The sequence below is a fragment of the Pempheris klunzingeri genome, chromosome 5 (assembly GCF_042242105.1).
Source record: "Pempheris klunzingeri isolate RE-2024b chromosome 5, fPemKlu1.hap1, whole genome shotgun sequence".
Classification (NCBI taxonomy): domain Eukaryota; kingdom Metazoa; phylum Chordata; class Actinopteri; order Acropomatiformes; family Pempheridae; genus Pempheris; species Pempheris klunzingeri.
In genome coordinates, this window is record NC_092016.1 from 2,283,485 (window position 1) to 2,306,454 (window position 22,970).

General features: G+C 42.8%; 1 protein-coding gene across 1 annotated transcript; it reads right to left on the minus strand.

Annotated features, from left to right (window-relative positions):
• Positions 1-7,387: 7,387 nt before the first annotated feature.
• On the minus strand, positions 7,388-17,776 carry LOC139201855 (uncharacterized oxidoreductase YjmC-like). The gene is made up of 11 exons (XM_070831285.1): positions 17,678-17,776; positions 13,388-13,536; positions 12,228-12,416; positions 11,670-11,731; positions 11,472-11,525; positions 11,290-11,388; positions 10,807-10,942; positions 10,175-10,293; positions 9,193-9,288; positions 8,965-9,075; positions 7,388-7,961 (listed from the first exon to the last, which is right to left on the minus strand). Exons 1-11 carry the CDS (start codon positions 17,683-17,685, stop codon positions 7,896-7,898), a joined length of 1,089 nt encoding a protein of 362 aa, XP_070687386.1. The 5' UTR covers positions 17,686-17,776; the 3' UTR covers positions 7,388-7,895.
• Between the last annotated feature and the right edge of the window lie 5,194 nt (positions 17,777-22,970).

Below are 22,970 nucleotides of genomic sequence, written 5' to 3' on the forward strand. Positions count from 1 at the left end.
GAAAGCGGGAGGGAGACATAGAGAAAGTTAAGTTAAAGGACAAAGCTGTGAGGTTTAAAACAGTTTTCCTGCAGTTCAGCAGCGTACCTCCATAATGTTGAAGAGACAGATTAAAGTAAAATATAAATTTATGCACCAGAGGAAGGGATGTTTTCAACTTTCCTACTTTGGATCCTACAATTCCCAGGATGCAACTCCAAAATAAATGTTTACTTCAATCAAGGGCCACGGGCGACATTATAAAACTGGTAATTCAATTAAAATCTCTCTCATGACAGATAAACTGAACTTGATGTGTAAACTGGCGGCATGTCCCTTTAAGATGCCTTTAAACCTTAATTATTTCACCAGCTCGTCTCATTGAGGTTTGCTGTTGCAGCTTTGGTTGCTGCCACTTGGGGGCGCAAGACTTAGACAATGTGAACTACTAAAAAGTAAATCTCTGAAAATAAAATCCTGACGTGTAGTTTTTGGACTCCTGAGTGTTAAAGATGAGAGATCAATCAAGATCAGCACCTCGATCAGTGATCACTGCTCTTTGATCTGCTGTTCAGGGCCATTATCGATCACATTCAATGGATCGATGCAGCTGATTTCATTCAGAGTTCAGAGCAACAACAACAAGTGATCAGCAATAAGTAGACAAATGACTTCTGTTTTCTTTCAGTCTCTCCTCTCCTCTTCCTCTCCCTCTTCCTCTCCTCTCCTTTCCTCTCCCTCTTCCTCTCCTCTCCTCTCCTCTCCTCTTCCTCTTCCTCTCCTCTCCTCTCCTCTCCTCTCCTCTCCTCTCCTCTCCTCTCCTCTCCTCTCCTCTCCTCTCCCTCTTCCTCTTCCTCTTCCTCTCCTCTCCTCTCCTCTCCCTCTTCCTCTCCTCTCCTCTTCCTCTCCCTCTCCCTCTCCTCTCTCCTCTCCTCTCCTCTCCTCTCCTCTCCTCTCCTCTCCTCTCCTCTCCTCTCCTCTCCTCTCCTCTCCCTCTTCCTCTTCCTCTCCTCTCCTCTTCCTCTTCCTCTTCCTGTCCCTCTCCCTCTCCCTCTCCCTCTCCCTCTTCCTCTCCTCTCCTCTCCTCTTCCTCTTCCTCTTCCTCTCCTCTCCTCTCCTCTCCTCTCCCTCTCCTCTCCTCCCCTCTCCTCTCCTCTCTCCTCTCCTCTCCTCTCCCTCTCCTCTCCTCTCCTCTCCTCTCCTCTCCTCTCCTCTCCTCTCCTCTCCTCTCCTCTCCTCCCCTCTCCCTCTCCTCTCCTCTCCTCCCCTCTCCTCTCCTCTCTCCTCTCTCCTCTCCTCTTCCTCTCCTCTCCTCTCCTCTCCTCTCCTCTCCTCTCCTCTCCTCTCCTCCCCTCTCCTCTCCTCTCTCCTCTCCTCTCCTCTCCTCTCCTCTCCTCCCCTCTCCTCTCCTCTCCTCTCCTCTCCTCTCCTCTCCTCTCCTCTCCTCTCCTCTCCTCCCCTCTCCTCTCCTCTCCTCTCCTCTCCTCTCCTCTCCTCTCCTCTCCTCCCCTCTCCTCCCCTCTCCTCCCCTCTCCTCTCCTCTCCTCTCCTCTCCTCTCCTCTCCTCTCCTCTCCTCTCCTCCCCTCCCCTCTCTGGTGAGAGATCCATCAGCTGAGCCATAATTACAGTGAAAGAAGTCAGATCATGATTCCTTGTTTCCAGGTGTTGTACCTGTCACCTGGTAACAGGACACAGCAGGATGCTTCAGGGAGTCTCGTCATGCGGCGTGAAGTCGTGCTGCTGCGTCACGCCTCTGTTTCAGGACTCAAATGTCACTTCCCACGGCGGTGGGACGGGGCGGGCCTTGGCGCCGGCAGGTGACAAAACCTTCACGACCGTTCCCACCCAGGAAGTGTCGCTGGAGCCATTTGAAGGGCTGAGCTCTGTTAGTATGTTACAGCAGCTTGTGAGGACGCCTGAGACAGAAGTGAGAGACTTTACACACAACAATGAGCAAATCCAGGAACGCTGAGCGAAGCTGGACGCCTGTTTCTGCCACAGCAGCACCTGACGGCACTGAAATCAGGAATCAGGCTTTCAGATCAATCCAGCCCGGTTATTGGCATGACCTTTGACATACGGTGCCAAAGCAGAACCACAAGCACGAACAAAAAATAGTGTGAGCGTGGAAAAGATTTGACAAATTCTCCAGACAGACACTTAATCTTTAGTTTGAGGTCAAAAACAGCCTACATCAGGGCTGTCATGGGCCACATGCAGCCCGATTTGATCTCCAGTGGGCCGGATCAGTAAAATCACAGCATAATAACCGATAAATAACGACAGCTCCTAATGTTTCCCTTTGTTTTAGTGCAAAAAAAGTACAAGTACATTCTGAAAATGTTCACATTTAATGAACTCTCTTTTTACAAAACATTATGAACAACCTGAAATTTGTCTTCTCTGCAATTGTTACACTTTGCAAAGTCATCCTGCGGGCCGGTTTTGGCCCGCGGGCCGTATGTTTGACACCCCTGGCCTAAATAATTGTGAGAATTATGTGAATTTACAGACACAAAAACTACAAAGTTAAAAATGAGTTTCTGAGACAAATTTTTGTTTTGTTGTTTCAAAACTGTCATGCAGAATTTTGAGTTTGAGAGATTTCTTGTAATTCCCAATGTGTCCACAAGAAATGTAAATGTTAATGTTGTTAATTTCTTCTTCTGGTGTTGTTTCAGCCTTTGTAAACCACTTTGTAACCTTAAGTTTCTTAACATGTGTTACTAAGACCTTTTTAAATATATTTCTCATTGATTTATATCTTTTATCTTGCAGTATTTTTTGTTATTTTTGTTGCAAGTCTGCTGCGAGACAGTGAAGACGAAGTCAGTCCTGGTAAAATGAAGCTAACGTCTTTAAACTGAAGACACTAAAGTAAAACTACGATAAATGGTTTTCATTCAGTTGAAGAAGTGGTGAATAGGTGTGTGAATAAATGGAGGCGATGACAGGAAATAGAGAGAAAGCGACAGAATGAAATGGACCCAGGGTTATCCTGAGAGGAAGACACGTGGAGACAACTGTTAAAGTGTCATTAGGACCTCACACACAGACGAAGGCCGTCCAGCTCCTCAGCTGTCTGCTCACATGCGGTCATGATACCCAGAGGTGTGCAAACCACACAGAGGACATTAAACCCACTCGCCGCCACAGAGTGAAAAGAAAAGAGGAACAGAGAGTGTTGGATGCCATCCTGCTGTCTGATTTTTATTTGTTCTTCACTCATTTCACCAAGAATTCGTGTTCTTGGTGAAATGAGTGAAGAACTGCAGCTGTTTTACAAGAGGACGGAGAGCAGCCTGTTTTTTTTTTTTTATTCCTCCAGCAGCACAAGAAGTTTAGCTGTAAGTTTCACGTGGGTGAGAAGAAGCCAGATGCTGCAGTCACACCAGAGGAAGTCACTCTGTGTCGTCTGAACAAAGGTTCTTCTATAAAGCAGCCATAAATCCAAAGTTGGTTAGTTAGTTAGTTAGTAAGGTTAGTAAGGTTAGTCGTCGTTTGTCTCACAGTTCAAGTCTTTGTCTTGAAGTCTGACTGTAAGACGCCACATCAGGACCTCCTGTGAACATGCAGCCCAATCTGACCTCCAGAGGGCCGAACCAGTAAAATCACAGCGTAATAACCTCTAAAAAACAACAACTCCAAATGTTTCCCTCTTGTTTTAGTGCAGAAACGTACAGGTACATTCTGAAAATGTTTCACATTTAATGAAACCCCCTGCATTATCGCATCATGCAAATCAAATCAAAGCATTGAATAAAGTCCGACTGTCTATTTTCCCTGCACTGACTGAGACTCCATGCCTTGCAACGTGTTGTTGCCACGGTAACGCATCAGCACACCTGTGCGAGACCAAGAAAGTAAACGTGACTTGACTTCTGTCTTTTTAAAAAAAAGTAAATATCAAGATGTGACGACAGCTTGTGACCTTTCTGTTTCCTTCTCCTTTTTTTTCTGATTGTGTTTTTGTCGTTTTGTATTTTTTTCAGCTCGTGCACAGGCTGAATGTGAGGATGTAAGATAAGAGATGAGATGTTTAGTTTATGTTTTTCTATTTGTGATCTGATTTAAAAGTTACAAAATAAAATATTAAAATATCAAAACACCCTGAAATCTTCCTGACAGTTTGATTGTTGACAGCGGCGACCAGCAGCGACCCCACTGAAGGAGGCAACAGATGGAGAGACGCTCGCATTCCCGAGCAGTTGGAGAGAACAAGACACCAGATGCTTTGCTTTTATTTTTACGTGTTCGCTCGGTCATTTGGAGGTATGGTAGCCCGAGCAGGACAAAGGGCCAAGGCCAAATATCTTGGCTTTGTAGGGGCAACAGCTGGGAGGAACAAACCAGGAAGTGGCTCCACTTCATTAAAGACCCAGCAGGAGAGCAGCAGAGCTTTTTCTAGCTCTCCTCCCACTCTCTCCATCACTCCACTCCTCCCTCCTGTCTGCCATGCCTTCCACTTTGGCTGAATTAACTGAAAATATGAAGAGTCCACTCCCTCCTCCTGCAATCACAGCTTTCTGCATGAAATTGGAATTCGTGTTTTTTTGTTCTCGTTAGTGGGACGGCTGTTCGCAGGGGAGGGGAGGAGGAATATCTGGTCTGGACTCAAGGATTCAAGATGTTTACTGTGAGCTTAAACACAATAAAACTATATAAAAAATATAAAATTATAAAGACTCAAACACTCTAAAGGTCTAAAATAACTTGATCCTGATTGTCTTATTTTGGTTTCCTAATGTCCCGTCAAATAATGTTACGGTGTGTTAGGTGGATGTGAGGTTAGAAAAACACATGGAAGAGAAAGTTTATGTTTTATTTCATCAACCATGGAGTTTCTAAGTGAACTCTATGAGGTGGCAGCAGCATGTTCCTCCTTCCTGTCAGACCTCATGGCTGCTTCACACTTTTAAGTGGCCTTAGATTTGGGATTTCTTAATGTTTGGAGGAAATTAGTTTGAAACTGAGAAGGTGTTTGTGCAGTGATCACATAATGACGTCCAGGACCCAGAAAGCAGTGAAGTCTTTGGTTATCTGATCCTATGAGAGACTTTTTTTAAATACAACACAATACAAATGATCTTTTTTTCTGTGATCTATCTATCTATTAAATGCCGACAGCTATCCTACCACAGATTACAGTATCTGTGTGTGTGTGAAGAGAGCAGCTCTGCAGCTCCTAAGCTCCTCTGATCTGATGATCTGATCCTCCTACAGTGTGAAAGTGCTCTCAAACAGCAGCGGTGACACTAATCTCCTCCGCAGTGGATCGACCGATCACCTGCATCAGAACTGTGTTTGTTTGAGCGATCTCACAAGTTTAAGAGGAGTTTTTAGGTTTCTCCTTCTCCCCCTTCATCTTCCCTGCACATTGGACCTTCCTCACTCATGGCTCAGCAGCCAGCAGAGTCTATAAGTCCTAAAGCAAACACTGACCCACACCCACACACACACTGGGGCCTTTTGGCATCACTGTCCCGTCAGTAATAGTCGCTCACTTCATCATTTGCTCGTTCAGTGAGTGATGGACAGGCCCCCCCCCCCTCAGCACCACAAAGGAAAACACCTGTTAGAATCTGCCTAATCCCAGCCAGCGACCCCGCTCCCGGGGCCCCATCTAATCAGCACAAGGGCACCGGGCCAAGGCCGGGACAGATTAGACCTCCAAAATCCATCCATATCCATCCTCGCACACACACCTCCGAGTCTGCCCCCTATAACGAGTGTTTGAATCGGCCCCTTAATCCTCGGACTCGGCGGAGCCCTCCAGCCAGCACACAGGCTCCTTCCCCCTCGGCCCAAACCTAATCTCCATGCATCCCCTTCATACCCACTTGCAGACCTGGCCCAGCCCAGCTCAGCACTCACTTACACCCCCCCACCTCTCCTCCCCTCCCCCGGTGGGGCTGAAAGCCCATTGATTTGTTGATTTCTCCTCTTTTGTCTGCGGCCGGCCGAGTGTTAACGGGACATCCAGGGTCCGGGGCCCAGTGCCAGGACTTTTGGCATGGGAGATTAAGGTCCTGATCTGGGCATCTGTCACTGCCCGGTCCCCCTGTTCCCTTGTGGCTCTGGAGAGGCCTTTTCCGTCACTCATTTTCAATACAAATGTGCTGCTTTAGCTGTACGCTTTGGCAAAAGGAGCACATTGTCCATTTACAAACACAACTGTCATCTTTAAACTAGTTTAACGATGATTGAAGCATCACATATAAATGTACAAACACACACACACACACACACACACACACACAGAGGACAGCTGTTTACTTCATACACACACATGCAGATATTAAAACCTCTAACAGGAGTTACAATCCAGTCTGTGTATAGATTTAGGTGCAGCAGTGATAGTCTGCAAGCTTCATTATGTCCCAGGAACACACACACTGTCGCTCATAAAGATGGAATAAAATGTTTTCTACCTCTTCTCATGAAATGATTGTGACAATGTGATTTATTCTTGATAAATAAAGTTTATATCTTCTCAACTTTATTGATCAAACTCTTCCAAACAGATCACAGAGAAACTTAAACCACAATGAACCTTTGCAGACTGTGTATTCAAGCTTTAACTAAATTGGGGGTATTGAACAATTGTTCCAACTTTATGGGCCAAGAGATCGAGGTTATAAGAGAATTATTATTATTATTATTATTATTATTACTAATTTATTCATTTATTTACTTATCTCTTTATTTTCCATTGTGGTGTGTTTGCAAGAGTCATCATTCAACTCATTTCTGTTTTTCTTTTGTTCAGGTCGTTGTGAAATGAAGAAAAAGTGTCTCGAACTCCTGCTTCATATCCAAAACATCCCCATCTCCATGGCAACTGTAACACTCGGTTATCTTCTATGAAATAATATGTGGGGGGAAATATCATGTGCCCCGCTCTTCAGATGAAGAGATAAGAACATAACAGAACTCACAAGGTGCAGTTTGTTCACTGTGTCTCCATCCAGTGTGAGTTATTCTAATACATCTTCATATTTCTGTAGATTGTAATTGTTTTTGTATGAGACTGGATATAAAATTAACTAATTATATCACATTTACCTGCAAGCCAACAGGTACATCTGTTATCTGTTATGGTGAAATATAATTGTCGTAATGTTTGGCATTGAAGATCACGTGTATTTTAACCAGTTTAAAGACTAAAGTAGAGGATCAGTACATTATTTTCCTTACTTACAGTATTTATTTCTGCTCTTCTTTTATTGTCTGTGCTTTTTTTTTTCATTTCTAAACTCTTTGGAGTGGGGAAGTATTTTGTGTGACTGCATATTAAATTAACCAAACTGTTTGAAATGTTATGACGCCACCTGGTGGCTGAAATACAAGCGGACACACAACCACGAAGGCCAGTGATGGTTTCTATGGCTTTTATTGAACGAGGCACATCAGAACTGTGTTTTGTGTTTGATGACCTAAAAATAAAAAGAGGATTTGAACTTTATAAAAGTAGCAAAACATTCTCATGCACAATTTAGATATATTTTTTCTTTACATCACTTTGAAGCAACTACGCTGCATTACAGCTGGACAAACTGGACAAAGTAAAAATCACTCACTAATAATCCAACACTGCTGACAACTAACCACCATCCTCATCTTTCAGCAGCACCATTCACACTTCAGCCACACGTCTACAGATGTAAACACAGAACTCACGCAGTCACAGCATTTTAAATCTGCAGCATCTCGAGACACAACAAGTGGAACTAAAAAGGGAAAATATTGGATGTTTCCCTCCTTTTGTGTCACACACGTTACTACAATTATCTCTTTAATTAAGGCTTTTATAAAGTCTAAAACAAGTGGTTAACATACGATTGTACAACAGAGTGCATTCAGTCTCTTAAAGATGAACACAAGTGCCAAATGTTGAGAGTCTTGACTCGACCGACTAGTTGGAGATGACATTGTCACACGGCAGCAGCGGGCTGGCTCCGATCCTCCCAGCACATTCGTTCTGCACACAATAAAATGCAAAAATGGAGAAAAGTTAGCTCGACCTCAAAGACACGTCGGGTGATGTGGTTACGACCTTTTACTGCTGAGAGTTAGAAGAGAAAACTGATCATTGATCGTCAACTGATCAGCGAACGGGCTGCAGTGGTCGTTACTTAACCACAAACAGCTGTGATATCGCTCTCTGCACACACACCAGACTCCATTCACAAAATCGGTAATTTTACATGCTAGTTGCTGATCTACTGCTGCTTAGTTTGGCTCCAGTATTGCTGACTGTCATAGTTCAGAGGAACATGGTGGGTTTGATGTATCGGCTGTTTGTGGTTAAACCAAAAGGATCTTCCAGGTCTCTCTCTGTAGGGATCCTTTCCATGATGCTGTCACACACTTAGAATAACACTCTGAGCCTGTCAGTGGATCAAACAAGCTCTTTTAGTGGACCTACTGTGATTGATGATACTTTGAATTTGATTGATTTGCTCCATCATCTCCAAAACCTCTTTGTACCTACCAGTCATTTTAAAGACATGGGACTGTGGTCACTTTTTGAGGTTACAGAGCTTCATATTGGTCACAGACCTTTTCAATATTCTGGAAATGTCCCTTTACAGCTTTTATCCTTGAAGTGACAGATACTGAACTTCCTGGTGCAGTCATGTGACCGAGTGACCATTTCCATTTTAATTTAGTTATTAAAAGGTGAGTTTAACAGCTCTAATCCTGTCCTGGATTATATGAACCTGTCCTGACCATGTATAAAATAAAGCTGTGACATATTTAACATTTCAGATCTTGGACAGTCGGGGTAGTATCTCAAAAATAAGTTCAGAAATGTGCATTTAGTCTGTTTTATACCTCCCATAGCTTTACTAAAAGGAGAAAGGGGTTCTTATGGGCTGAGATAGAAACATGAGATTGTCAATCTTCTCATCAGACATCAGTAAAACTGTTCACACAGCCTTCATCAGTATGAGGTCCATATTAGGGCTCAGTGCTGTTACCATGTAGCTGATGACGTTAATGTGGTAGGGGATACCGCCCATCTCCTCACACTTCTTCATGTTCGTCCTCTCCGGATCTCCAGCAGCCAAAACAGGAGCGTCGGGGTCGGCCTGCGACACACAGCGGCACCGACCAAATGAAGCTAAACGCTGTTGTTCTTGCTCACGTTTCATGTTTTGTTTCATCACATTCATTGGAGATGACGGTGCGTCTGTGTTTCTACTCACAGGGTCCATCCATCTGTGGATGGACAGCAGGTCGGACATCCTGTCAGTGAACCCAGGAGCAAAGTTCTCTGGGTTGATCGCCACAAAACACTGACCCTGGAAAAACAGAAGAGGAGATGAACCTGAGTGATGAAGAATGACCCAATACAAACAGCAGAGGTAGCCGTGACGCGGCCTAACGCCGCCTACGTCAGGCTCATCGATTGTGCTTATCTTCTAGATAACAGCGGCTGTGAAATACTGTGTTTCAACATGTTAAACTTGGCTCTCAAAAAATTTGCTGTGTTTGACTGAGAGCTGATCATTTTACCCACTTTTGTGTCTCATCAGCTGATCACCACCGCGGTGCAAACACATTTCTCTTCTAGTCAAGAAGTACTAAACTAATCTGCTGGTTAGTGAACTATACAATAATTCCAAAAGCTCCAATCATTGACTGTATATAAGAAGTGGACGTAGCCACCCATCGGTTTGTGGAAACCCTCAGGTTTCACTTCACGGTTTCTGGAACCAGAAGTGACTTTTGTTCCACGCCTCTGATCGGTTAATCAAAAGGCATCTCTGACTCATGACCCCCTGCTTTATCATCTATTTTCCTCTAAATGGACCATAATTGACTAAATGAAGTGCTGAAGAAGACTGTAAACTAGAGACTGAGACCATAAACTCATCAGGAAAATGTTCACTGAGCTGATAAATCAAGTGAGACACAGACTTCCATTCAATCAGACTTATTTCTGCAAACACCAGAGTCGCCTCCTGCTGGACATTAGAAAGACTGCAGGTTTAAGGCCAGTGGCTTTTATTTTAACGGGTAGCAGCCAAGAAAAGAAGTTTAGGACATTTTTAAGATTTATTTTCCATTTTAGACTTTAAAAAAATGTGGGAGGACAAGCAACTAACTTTTAACAACAACTACTATGGAGATGAATTTAGTGTGTCGTCACAGCAAACAAGAAAAAAAACCCAACAAACAACATACCAGGTCGGCAACACGGTCCGTTACTTTCCACGTGCGGACGTGTTTGCTGTACTTGGCACCGGCCAAGATACCACAGAACACTTCCACCATCATTCCCAGACCGTAGCCTTTGTACCCTCCTGAGGGCAACAACACAGACGTTACAACACACACACACACACACACACACTTCATTCAGCTGTTTCATGTAGAGACGAGTGCAGCAAATGTACTTTATCATGTGTGATATGATGTAGAAAAACCTCAAGAAGCACAAGAAACAGATCAAATATTGTGGTAAAATGACTGTTTTTCTCAGTGAGGTCTGGTGGCTGTGAAGAGGCTGATACATGGCTGTTTGTGGTTAAACAAAAAGGATCTTACAGGTCTGTTTCCATAACGCTGTCAGACACTTGGAGCTACAATCTGAGCCTGTCGGATACCAAAGTTATCCTTTAAACGTCTGATGTGGGCTTGGACTTTTTAATTTGTCGTTTTTTGAGTGACTGAAAGCAGAGATGCTGCATAATATACAGAACTGACCGTCTGTGCTGGTAATAGAAACTGTGACAGGTGGATTACTTCAGCGATATCTGAATGTGAGCAAAATCACCACAGACAGCATCAGTATTGTGTTTCAGCTGCTTTCTGACCCGTCTCTTCGCTGCCACCGATGGGCACCAGGCCGCCGCCACTCAGGACTCTCTTTGGGTCGGTGGTCAGCTTCCCCTGAGCGTCACAGCCCCACCCCTCAGGGATAGTGTCTCCATGCCGCTCATGGAGCTCCACCTGTGCACATAAAACACACAGTGTGCAGCGCGACTTGAAAAGGACAGATTAAGGCATCAAGATTTTAACGACATTGGTCAATTTAGCATTTAAATTTCATCGTCTGGGGCGTAATGCATCATTTATGATGCTGTAACTCATTTTACCTTCATCAAAACATCTTCACATCTTTGGATATTACACTTGCACATATTGCACATATAATAAAATCTGTTCCCACTGTAGATATTTGGCTGTGGGACAAACCAGCTCAGTCAAACTCCAGGTATTGTCTGTCAGCATTGAGGAAGTTATGTTCTGTATGTCAAACATCCCCCGGTGGCTTATCAGCACAAACCTGTTCTTACCTTTCCGAGTGCTACTGCCGAAGTTGCCATGTCCAAAACAAAGCTGTCTCCATCTTTGGCCGGAGCTGCCACACTGATGGGGTTGGTGCCCAGCGTGCACTGCAAGCAGCAGCGGCAGCTTCACAGTCAGTCATTTATAACACAAAGTACAATCTGTGCAGTGGAATAAATAAGAAACGTACCTCTTTACCCCGCGTGGGAACCACCAGGGGGGACGTGTTGGTAAACGACATGCCCTGCGGAGGTCAGACTGTCATCACACACACAACTAAAACCCTTCAGGAGAGCAGCACATTCACCTCAACGAGGAAATAAAGCACATTTTGTTTAAAGTACATCCACAACGCTGCACTGTACTATTCAAAATGAGCCTCACTCACAATCATGTTTTCCTTCAGAGCTTGCAGTGCGTAGTATCCGGCTATACCGTAATGGTTGGAGCCTAAGAAAGACAAGAACACAAGAAGCAAAGTCAAGTCTTCATTTCATTTCATATTTTACTGTATTTATTTGAATCCAACACACTGAATGTTCTCTCGGTCCGATAACACAGTGGTTTTGGTTTCTCTTCTCCCAAATAACAGGCCTTTAATTGCCTGTTATATTAGCCAAACACTCTACTAATGTTTAGCCCAGTGAGGATAATCCCTTTACGAATGCTGAGCACTGAATTAAATCAAATACAGAAATGCATCTGGAAACCTGAACACGTCAGCGTGAAGAGACGTGTTCATCCAAAGGCATCACGCAATGCTTCTATAGGCCTGGACCAGTGCAGCAGTGAAGGCCTTTCAAGATTTTAAAGCATTTAACTACATGTCAAATAGCATCTGCCTGTAAAATACTATGATATTATTCAAGAGGCAGCAGCAGACGGTGAACATGCACCAGTCCTCTGTCCAAATAAGAAGGAGTGGATCACACAAAGCAGGACTCACCGTGTGCCACCACCCAGCCGATACCAACTTCTCTGGCCTTCTTAATTGCCAGACTCATGCAGAAGTTCCCCACCACAGGACCCAGGAGGTTCTTCCCGTCCACCAGAGCCGTAGCCGCGCTCTCCTTCTCCACCACTGGCTCGCCGTCTTTGGCACAGATTCCTGTCTGGATGTCCTTCACATACATGTCTGTCGAGCAGCGTGGAGACAAACAGCCACCACATTTAAAAACAGCCACAGAAGAAAGGATGAAGACAGCGTGCACTAGTGGAAAGTGGAGAGTTTTGGTTTCACAGACACTACTCACTAAAAGTTAGGGATATTCAGCTTTCAGGTGAAATTTCAGGATGAACCTAAAATGCATTCTAACCTTTCCAGGTGAACTTAATGTGACCTTCTCTAAACCTTTGAATGCACATGTCCAACTGTTCAGTGTCTCAGTACTTTCTGCACCAGCTGCTGTTCTCTAACAAGAAGCTTAACAGCAACATTCACAACAGGTTTGATCCATGAATCCACCAATACATTTCCTGCTTCAGTTAGAATTGGTATTTAAACAGTCCTCCTCATCATCTGTTCACATTCTGACATCATGAGACCAAGACGACACCTAACAGTTGATCAGCAGCACCTCAACACTGGAGGCTTCAAACAGGAAGTCCTCAGACGGAGGTGTTCACTGAGCTTAGAGGGTCACAGAGTGTCATCAGGAGGTTGGAACAGTGATACAGAGACTGGAAGAGTCACAGAAAGGAGAGGAGTGGACGTCCTTTGGCCACATCCCAATTTATTGAGACACTGAACATGTTTTGTTGTGGTATACCTACCACTGTTGGTAGATTTTCTTTAAATAAATTGTTTAAGATGAAGAAATCACCAGTGCATGCTTCTACTTAAATGCCCTACTTTCATGATATAATATCACTGTAGCATTCACTTTTTACATTTTCCATATATTTCACCTGAAAGTCAAATATCCCTAACTTTTAGTGAGTAGTGTATATACCTAAAGTTCTACGGTGCCTCAGCAGTCTGATAAAAGTCTGCAGCTGTGACATTATCATCACACTAGTACACACACAGAAGTACATTTCACAGTTTTCCTTCCTTTTTAAATCCCCTCTGCAGATAAAGTGAGGAGCGTGCAGCGCCGCACTGACCCATCCTGTTCAGTCCATGGCTGTAGTGGCCCCTGTGGTCTCCCTCCACCAGCACCTCGGCCAGGCTGCGGGCGTGATGCTGCTTGGTGCCCACGGCTGTCATGCACCTCTCGATGAAGCTCTGCACGTCCGCCTTGCTGATCAGACATCTGCAGAGAGGCCAAGTTCATGATCTGATGATTTTCTCCTTATTTGATCATTTGCACTACCTGTGGACACTTCTGTGCACATTTCTTTCAGGTTGCATATTGCACTATATTTTATTTTGTACATTTCTATATTTGTATTTTTTGCACATTTGCATTGTATTTTGTATTTGTTCTCAATTTTTATCTCCTTTTTTTCTTCAATTCTGATGTAGCTGTTGTGTAATGAGAATTTCCCCCTTGGTGATGATGTCTTTGTGAATCATGCAAATTTGAACAATAATGTTCAACTGCATGTCTGAGATGCTTCTGTTTTGTAAATACGTGTTATTTGTGTTCGCTGTATGACCGCAGTGCAGTGACACATCACCTTTCATCCCTACTCAAATTTGACTTTGGCAACTCAGAAACAAAAAATCAATTCAGTCAACACAATAGCTTTTTGGCTGCTGCTCTGTTTCTGCTACAAACAGAACAGACCGTCTGACTTTTGGCCTAAAAAGCGACGATCCAAACACTCTGCAATGTTGCAAACTTACGTATGTCCTGCACCAAAGTCCTGCAGAGGTCAGCTCTTTGTTTGCCCCCACGTTTTTTACACGATGCCCCTTATGCTGATTCAAAGTTTGAAGTCCATCTTTGCAACAGTTACATGTCTTGTTTTACATGTTTGTAGTGTGTGTGGACCCCCAGGAAGAGTATGTCACCCCCTTTTCTCTACTCTCTCCTGGCAAATAGAGCCAGAAAAATGTCCAAATAATTATTTTTAAAAAAGTGGCACAACCTGTGAGCATCTAGAGATTAAAAACTTCTACAGAGATTCAAGCTTAACTTCTATAACTTCATCATTTCTTAAGAGATGAAAATTTCAGAAAAATTGATTTTAATATGAAGGGACTTTTTATATATTTTATATATATGCAGGTATTACTTTATATTATTGCTGCATCACACAGTGAACAAACTGTCTGTTGACTTTATGAGCTTTCACGGGTCTTGTGAATAGAGGAACTGGCAGAACATCATGTACCAGATGATGTTTTGGGAAAATTGTTTGTCTCAGAATGTCACGCAACAAGTTTTTGTGGCGGCCACAAAGTCACACAAATGAAAACCCTCTGAAGACTGCAACAATTATGCCGAATGCTTGACATTGTGTTAAAATATGTGTGCAAATGCGTCAAATACATTCGCTGACTAAGAAATAACTGAGGTGGTCTCATTTTTATGCTTTTAATTCTAAGATCAAACTTCTTGGGGGAGAAAAAAAAATAAAATGATGAAATTGTTCCAACTTTTACAGCTTCTAAGCTTTTATTTGGTCAGGTATGAATCATGCCATCGCATGTTTGGCTAAATTCATGACTAAATGAACAACACATGGTCCCTCGATCTGCACCAGATGCAAACCGTTGCATCACCGCTGTGGCAGAGCCGAGAGAACCAAAACATGTTGATGTACCAAAGCTTTTGAGCTCAGATCACCGTGATTAAAAATAATGCAGCTTTAATCTTCTTTAAAATCATAAAGGAATAAAGTTTTGGATGTTCTCTTACATGAGGGGGTAGCACCTCATCATCACCAACAAAATACGAGGCTTAAGATAAAAACTTGTCCGACAAAAACTAAACAAAATCAAGACATTCCTCTTGCGACACGTCCATGAAGCGTCAGTGTGATAAAACTACAAAACTACATGACTTTAATTATCACATTCCTGGACCTAAAGTCAATGACGCCACGTCCATCTGCTTTCTCAGAGAATTTCCTACTTTGAATGTACCCTCTGCATGAAGTGTGTCACGTAAATGAAGTTTTCCTTCATTCGTACCAAAGAGCCGCTGAAAAGAATCAGATCTTTCGTGCATGCAGCATCACTAAGAGGTAGCTCACACTTACAACACAGAGAGAGAGAGAATATTTTAGTTAGTTAGTGAGATAAAAGGTGCACGATAACCTTCATGTAGTCTAAATAAGTAGGAAATCTATTATCTCTAATACCGAGACACTTCAATATTCTAGCCTCTGGACCCGTTTCCTTATTCATCCTTTGTTCTGGTCTGTAATGCTGAACACATTATCTCTCTCCTTCTCTCCTCCCTCCCTCCCTCCCTCCCTCCCTCCCTCCCTCCTTTGTCTCCTTCATTACACTTTGTGGTGCCCGCTGGTGAAAGAAGGGAGAAAAACGGTCGTAAGTTTTGGAATGCACCATAATTAGGTCCAGATATGAGCGGCGGGCATCCTGGCTCTGCCGGTTAATTGGACGATTCCTCGTTATTCTGCAACTTAACATTGTGTTCTGTGCAAACGGCTCAAAAAGACAGCAACTGATGCGAGACGTCAAATCTTCTGAGCCTCAGAGAGAACGACTCTGGGATCAGATGTCCCACAAGCAGGAGCATCTGACAGGGAGACTCAGGTTCACACGTCCTGAGGAACCTACAGGAAACACCTTTTGACTCTTCAGCTGATTTTATTTGAGGTTCACGCTCAAACATCAGCTGCGATTTCTTCAGTTGTTGCTCATGATGAAACTTGTATAAACCGAGCTGTGGCACAAACAAGAGCTCAAACAGGACAGAGTGTGCAGCCCAGCCCTTCCCACCTCTAATTACTACCAAAAACCTGTCTGCTTCGGCTTTAACCCAAGAAAACAGGCACGCTTGTACCCTCAAGTGACACTCTGATGCCCCGAAGCATGGAAATATGCAAACAAGACATAACATGCTGACTGTTGGTATTTAGAGGAGCTGGTTGGTTGCCACCTTTGAACCAGACTGGCCGATGCTAAGCTAAGCTAAGCTAAGCTAAGCTAAGCTAACTTCTGGCTTCGGTATTTACTGATAGTGGCATCGAATCTTCTCATCTTACCCCCGCCAAGAGAGCGAATAAGTGTTGAACTATTCCTTTAAAGGATTACAGCTATGTCACTGTAGTTTAGGGTTACACACAGTTTTAGGTTTTAGATTTAAATGTAGTTTTTGCTTTCACACAATAAAACAATAAAACCCTTTTTTCCAAGCAGACCTTTAAATGATCTGGACTCTTTCATGGTCACACAGAGCTTTTGACCTCAGCGCCGGCTGGAGGCCCCGAACACACACGTGTAATAACCATGACATGAACTGTGTGTGTGGACACGTAACCCAGGGTCAAAGGGGCCAAAGTATAATGGGACACACGTTAGATTTGGGGGCTGAGATCTGTATTTCGGTGGTACAACAGAGCTCAGAGTCACGATAAATCAGTCGGTGCTGAATGTCTTTACCTTAGAGAACAGGTTAAAGTCTATTCATCAGAGGGAGACTAACCTAACTAACCTAACTAACCTAACTAGCATAACTAATGATGTTGATGGTCACAAGCATGGTTACGCTGCAGGGAAGGGTTTTATTTTGTGTGCTGTGTTTTAAACACATGCTGAAAGGTTTAGGAGGGTGTGTAGCTGCACGCTAACAAGTAACGAGGAACAAAACAAGTCTAAAAGGTCCTTTAAATGTAAACTAACGTGCAGACTGCTGCTGTTTTTACTGGATTCTATACGTTTGCTCTCCCTGGAATATGAAATGATGTGATATGATGTGATGATGGGACTTGTACAGTGGTGCAAAACGTTAAAGTACTAAAGGAGCTTATTAAATTGGCTCCTGTGGTCGTTAAGAGTTCAGATGAGCACATGAAGCAGCCAAGTGAACGTGAACATGAACATGAACATGAGAAATGAGTTTTTATACGGAGCAGAAGCAAAATGAGCCCGACAGCAGGGATCCAAACAGGCATCTTCCCCTCTTAAAGCTGTCTGTGACTGCAGACTAACTAACAAACTATCACACACAAGTTCAATCTGGAGGCTGATTTTTGTTTTAAATCTACGTTCAAAAGAATGAGGAGCAACACAGACACCACATGGTAAGGATGGGGATGAGAGAAAGGCTGCAATAACTTTAAGAGGAAGTATTCAGACCCTTTACTGAAGAACAATGGAGGTATTACTATAATAATGATAATAATAATAAAGTAATCAAGTAAAAATACAGCACTAGTTCTATCAGCTGGTGAAGCTGAAGGACCCATCATGTACTTTACTCCAAAAGTCTCTCAGCTGTCATCACTTTTCACACCAAGCAGCTCAGTAACTCTCACCTGCTCATGGTGGCTGTCCTGCCTCGTGTTGCCTCTGATCGATGGCTTCGGTCTCCTTCTGCTGCCGATCTGCTGCTGATCTGGTGATCTGCTGGTGATCTGGTGATCTGCTGCCGATGATCCACGGAGACTCCACCGACTGGCTCTTCAAGCCCGGCATTGTTTGGAAACGCCCAGTGTTGACAGATCTACAGTCGGGTGTCTGTCTCTCTGTCTGCCTGTCTGTCTGTCTGTCTGTCTGTCTGTCCGCCTGTCTGTCTCCGTGTCGCCACACCTGGTGAGGTGATGGACCCTTTACCCTCGTGCTGCTGCAGGTATTCCCAGGACAGGTATCAGTATCTGTCACATGTTGCACCGATACAGAAACACACACACACACACACACACACACACACACACACACACACACACACACACACACACACACACACACACACGTGATTATTATTCTTACATCGATTACTGATTGATCAGTTATCAGAGCTTTAATCAGCTTTATTCGCCAGATTCAACACATACAATGAATTTAACTGTCATTATGCAAATGAGAATGTATGAGACTGTAAATGTAAAGAGCACCAGTGGAAACAGATGTGAGAAGAAAAGTAAATCCTGTATTTATATTTATATAAATATCTAAAATCTATCATTCAGAGTAGAGACAGTTTGGTGTGACAGGGTCATTACACACATTTTATTTATCTTTCTTTATCTTTTATTATTATCTGTTTATGAACTAATATTTGCATGATGCTGCTGTAAAACCTTAAAGAATGACTGAGCTCCCTACAGTATTTTATTTATTCTACTGTCTAAAGATAATGATTATTTACCAAATATGCAGTGAGGGGAACTTGATTAATAATAATAATAATAACAATAACAATAATAATAATAATGATAATAATAATAATAATAATAATAATAATTCAGCATAATAATAATAATAATTCTAGCATTGTTTACAATTGGTATGTGTTCATGTATATCATTTAAATGATTCTGTGTAATTATACTATAACTTATAATTCCCAGAATACCATAATTTAACTCAGGTTTAATAATAATAATAATAAATGCACCAAAAACTATTTCACATGTCTACTGAATATTTGATTGGTGTTGAACCATGTTTTGTATATTGTTGAGCAGCAGAGCATCATGTTCGTGTCCACAGTGAGACATTTATGGATCACTAATAACTTCTGGGATCACTGATTTTAAAATCACAGACTCTCCTCGCAGGATGTTTTCCTCCAGAATATCTGTCATTTTTTATTTCATTCCATGTCATCATGTCAGTCAGTGTAAACGCTGCAGATGTTTTAGATCTTCTGCAGGTACTTGTTGTCATTAGTAGTTTTATTTCTTTTTGTTTTTTGTGGTTTATTTATTTCAGGTTTGCTTCTTTATGTTTTATTTTTTTTGCTCCCTTTGGCCTTGGGTTTTTAATGTTGTAATTGTTTCCCCTTATGGTGAAATGTTTACTTGTGTTGGCCTCTGGAACAGTAGCTGCTACCTTTATATTCATCTGAATGAATGAATGAATGAATGAATGAATGAGCTGGCTCGCTGCCAAACTACACATCTCTACCAAAACAGCCAGATTGCTCTCAAACATTACAAATAAAGTCCCGCAGGACGAGTAATGAACCTGCAGCACAGTCAGATCCACTGCTGAGAGTTTTTAGGAAACATATAGATGCATAAGCAGCACTAAGAAGAGATGCTGGCTGCAGAAGCCTCCTCTGCAGCCAGCATGAGTCCTCTCAGCCGGTCACACTGCACCTGGAGCAGCTTTAGGCTGAAGTGTGGAAGTCGGTTGTTTAAGAAACGAACCTCTCGTGGTTCAGATCTGTGTTTGATTAAAAGACTTTTTGGAGCTACCAGGTCGTTGTCTTTAAACACAAACACTGACTTGTTTTGCAGTGAGAGCACAAAACAGAGATCTGAAGCTGAAAACCAGCATAGAAACACGTTGATAAGGAACTACTAAGCACTTATTTTCTTAATTTTCGCTGCTTGGCCACATGACACAGGACGCTGAAGTGCAGGCTGCATCTGATCTCCTCACAGACGAGATCAAAGTTATGGAGACGACAAAATGAGACAGCAAAGAAAGCAGAGCTGGACTGATACTTCAAAAAATACCAAAGCTCACTGCTAAGTGGGCTGAGTCTTCACCAGGGCAGGTAAAAACAAGCAGGTATTAAAAAGGTGAGTGTCTTTATCAAAGTCACGACTGTAACAGTTGTTTGTTTATGTGTGAGCTCAGTGTTGCTGATGTAATCTTGTGTTTTACAAGGATACTAGTCTTTAAAATGTTATGCACATCAGTCCATACGTCCACATGCCCTCTTTTTGTCTGCATACAATATATCTCATGCAAACTTCGCTGCAGTGTTGCTCCTCTCTATTTTTATAGAGACAACAGAGCAAGTGACACCAAAATAAAAGCCTCTGAACACTGGAGGCATCACAGATACATTTCTAGCCTGTAACTCGTGGTGATGTTGTACTGGACTGCTGTTATATTTCAAGGTGTAGCTGATGTTTCTTCTCCATAAAGGAGGAGAACAAAATACTTTCCCACTGAGCTCATGGGGGCTGGACGGGCAAAGCCAGAGAATCCTTTGCTGGTGTCTTCCTCTGACCGTCCAGCAGGCCACAAGGGGTCAGCACTCACTGGACATGGGGGGATGTGGGGGGACAGTAACCCACTGCTCAGACATTTTGTCCACATGGCAGGACCATATGAGAGTTCAGACGTAATGAATCGCAGATTTTGCAAGTCTCACATTTGGCACCATGGCTGGTGTAATTTAGTGGGTCATCGTCGATAATGAGATACTGATGCCTCGTGTTCCCTGCAGCTCTCACAACACTTAAACTGGTTGTGGAACAGTTTGTGCTTTAACCTGCTGAAAAAGAAAAAGAGAGAGAGCTGCGTGTGGTGTGCGAAGATGCAGCTCTGCTTTTGGTGATGACTTAACTTGCTGTCGGGGCAGAAAACAGTAGAGAACAAAGGGCGTGGAAACCAGTTTAACAGCTATACCACATCCCCATTATCACAGTGAATCACATTCCACACGAGCTTCTTTATAAAACACCATGAACACACAAAGAAATGACGCCTGTTTCTTCCCACTGACGATGTCAAAATCTGAATTCACAGCAGAATTGGATAACTGTGGTACTGTAGTTGCCTCCTGGGTGTTCTTATTGAGCAAATGTTGTGTAACACACGTCTAATGAAGAAGACAGATCAAGAAGTTTAACATGTAGAGCTGAGAAAATGTCGGTAAAGGCAGGAGGCTGAAGTTTAGACTCCTCGTATCCAGGCTGTCCAGCCACAAGACGACGAGCCTTCATTTACATGGCACGGTTAGAAAAATGTAAGTAAATATGTATCAAAGGCAAATATGCTGAGTTGGATTAATAATCCCCTGTGGTAATTATCAAAACGTCTAAAGAGCGTCTGTTTGCTAGAATAATGTGTCAGGAAGGTGTGTGTGTGTGTGTGTGTGTGTGTGTGTGTGTGTGTGTGTGTGTGTGTCATTATAGTGAACTAAAGCTAAACTAAAAACTAAAACTAGGCAACATTTTAGTCGACTGACATGAAAATAAAAACTAGACTTTAGATTATAATAATAAAAAAACAAACTAAAACTAAAACTAACTAAACAATAAAAACTCTCTATGCACACAAACTGAAACTTAACTGAATTGAAAACAAAAATTAACAACAAAATAAAAATAAAAACTAATGGAAAATACAAAAGAATAAAAACTGCATGTCTGTATGTTTCCTATTGTTTTTTTTGTTTTTTGCATGTTTATTCTAAACAGACTACCAAGAAACCTGCTTCAGATCTATAAGTTCAAATATCATCAGTATGTCAGTATGACTGGAGACAGCAGTCACCTCTATAATAATAATCCCCCCAAACTGAACCCTTTCCACCTGCTTTCTTCTGGCACCATCTTGTGTGCAGTTCCAGCTTTGCACACAGGCTTCATGTGTCACCACAGCTGCACTGTGGGCTGCAGCACAGCACTGCAGCCTCTGGAGGCCTCCAGGCTGACCCTTAAAGGTGGATAAAAATAAAGGCAAAGTGCACAACATATTGCACATAGTCCTCTGTGTTTGAACGAGGAATTCACACAGGAGCAGCTACCCTGTGAGAGTGAAAAAATGTAAACTAAAATGAGCACATTGCACCAAGATGAGCTGTTTTAGGATTTGCTGTTAAATTAATAAAGATTTTGAAAGAAGATAACAACAATTTAGGGTTAAGTTTGTTTCACATTTCATTAAAGAGAACATTAAATCTTGTCGTGGTTAAGTTTAGGTCGGAGTAAAGGTTTTAGTTAAGGCGAGGGGGGGGTAAGGAGTGTTTGCTGAGCCTGACTGAAGTGCATGTGTCCTCCTGCCTCCCAGACCTCCACAGCTCCCCAGAAAGAGCAGCAGAGAAGAAGTTAGCGCCCCCCCCTTCCTTCCCTTCCCTTCCCTCCCTCTGCAGGGCCGGCTCCCAGCCTGTAATTCTCCACGGCTCAGACATCTGCAAGCGTTTCTCTCTCCGACCACAGGAGCAAAATAGAAAGCTGGAAGCTCCAGGCTGTGATTTGGGTGCGTATAAATAAAGTTGCGAGCAAAGGAGAGGCTGCTAATATGATGGGAGTCCAGAGGGTGGGAGGTCGGGAGGAGCAGGACACCCAAGTCATCAAAGACGAGGGAGCAGGAGCATCAACATACAGACTATATGAAAGGGAAAAGGTCTAAGTCAGTAGTCACCCTGTGAAAATCTGGGGATGTAGTGTATGTAGTTTAAAACATATCTCACTTTTAAGGATTATAAGTGTTTGAAAAGACTGAAAATTCAACAGTCTCACCACAAAAATGAGCCACAGGTATCATTAGTAATGCTGGTTGCTCTGATCACACTGGTAATATATTCTCCTGCTATGAAAGATCATGTTTTGGTTTATATTTATATTTAATTTAATTATTTCTCAGATAAGATGTGAGAGGTTTTGTAGGTTTACTGTTGGAGGGATTCAAAGGAGATGTGCTTTATTTCTATTGTTGGGGTCAAATCATGGAACAGAACAGAAGAATGGTTATTAAAGCTATTTTTTGAGGGTGTGAGTGATTTCTGTTTTTTTTTCTGGAGGGCAGCTGAAACAGACATGTAGAAGCATTTTGCCTCCGCCTGAGCCTGTTCAGTCACTTCTTAACACACAGTTTGCCAACCTTCTTTACCGTTTATGCTCACCGTAATAATGTGTGACG

What these genes read in the sequence shown, in the direction of transcription:
- LOC139201855 (XM_070831285.1), bottom strand. An exon ending in TTCCCACGCGGGGTAAAGAG is followed by an intron (nt 11,389 to 11,471) that starts GTACGTTTCTTA and finishes TGCTGCTTGCAG; the next exon opens with TGCACGCTGGGCACCAACCC. An exon ending in CGGCAGTAGCACTCGGAAAG is followed by an intron (nt 10,943 to 11,289) that starts GTAAGAACAGGT and finishes TTATGTGCACAG; the next exon opens with GTGGAGCTCCATGAGCGGCA.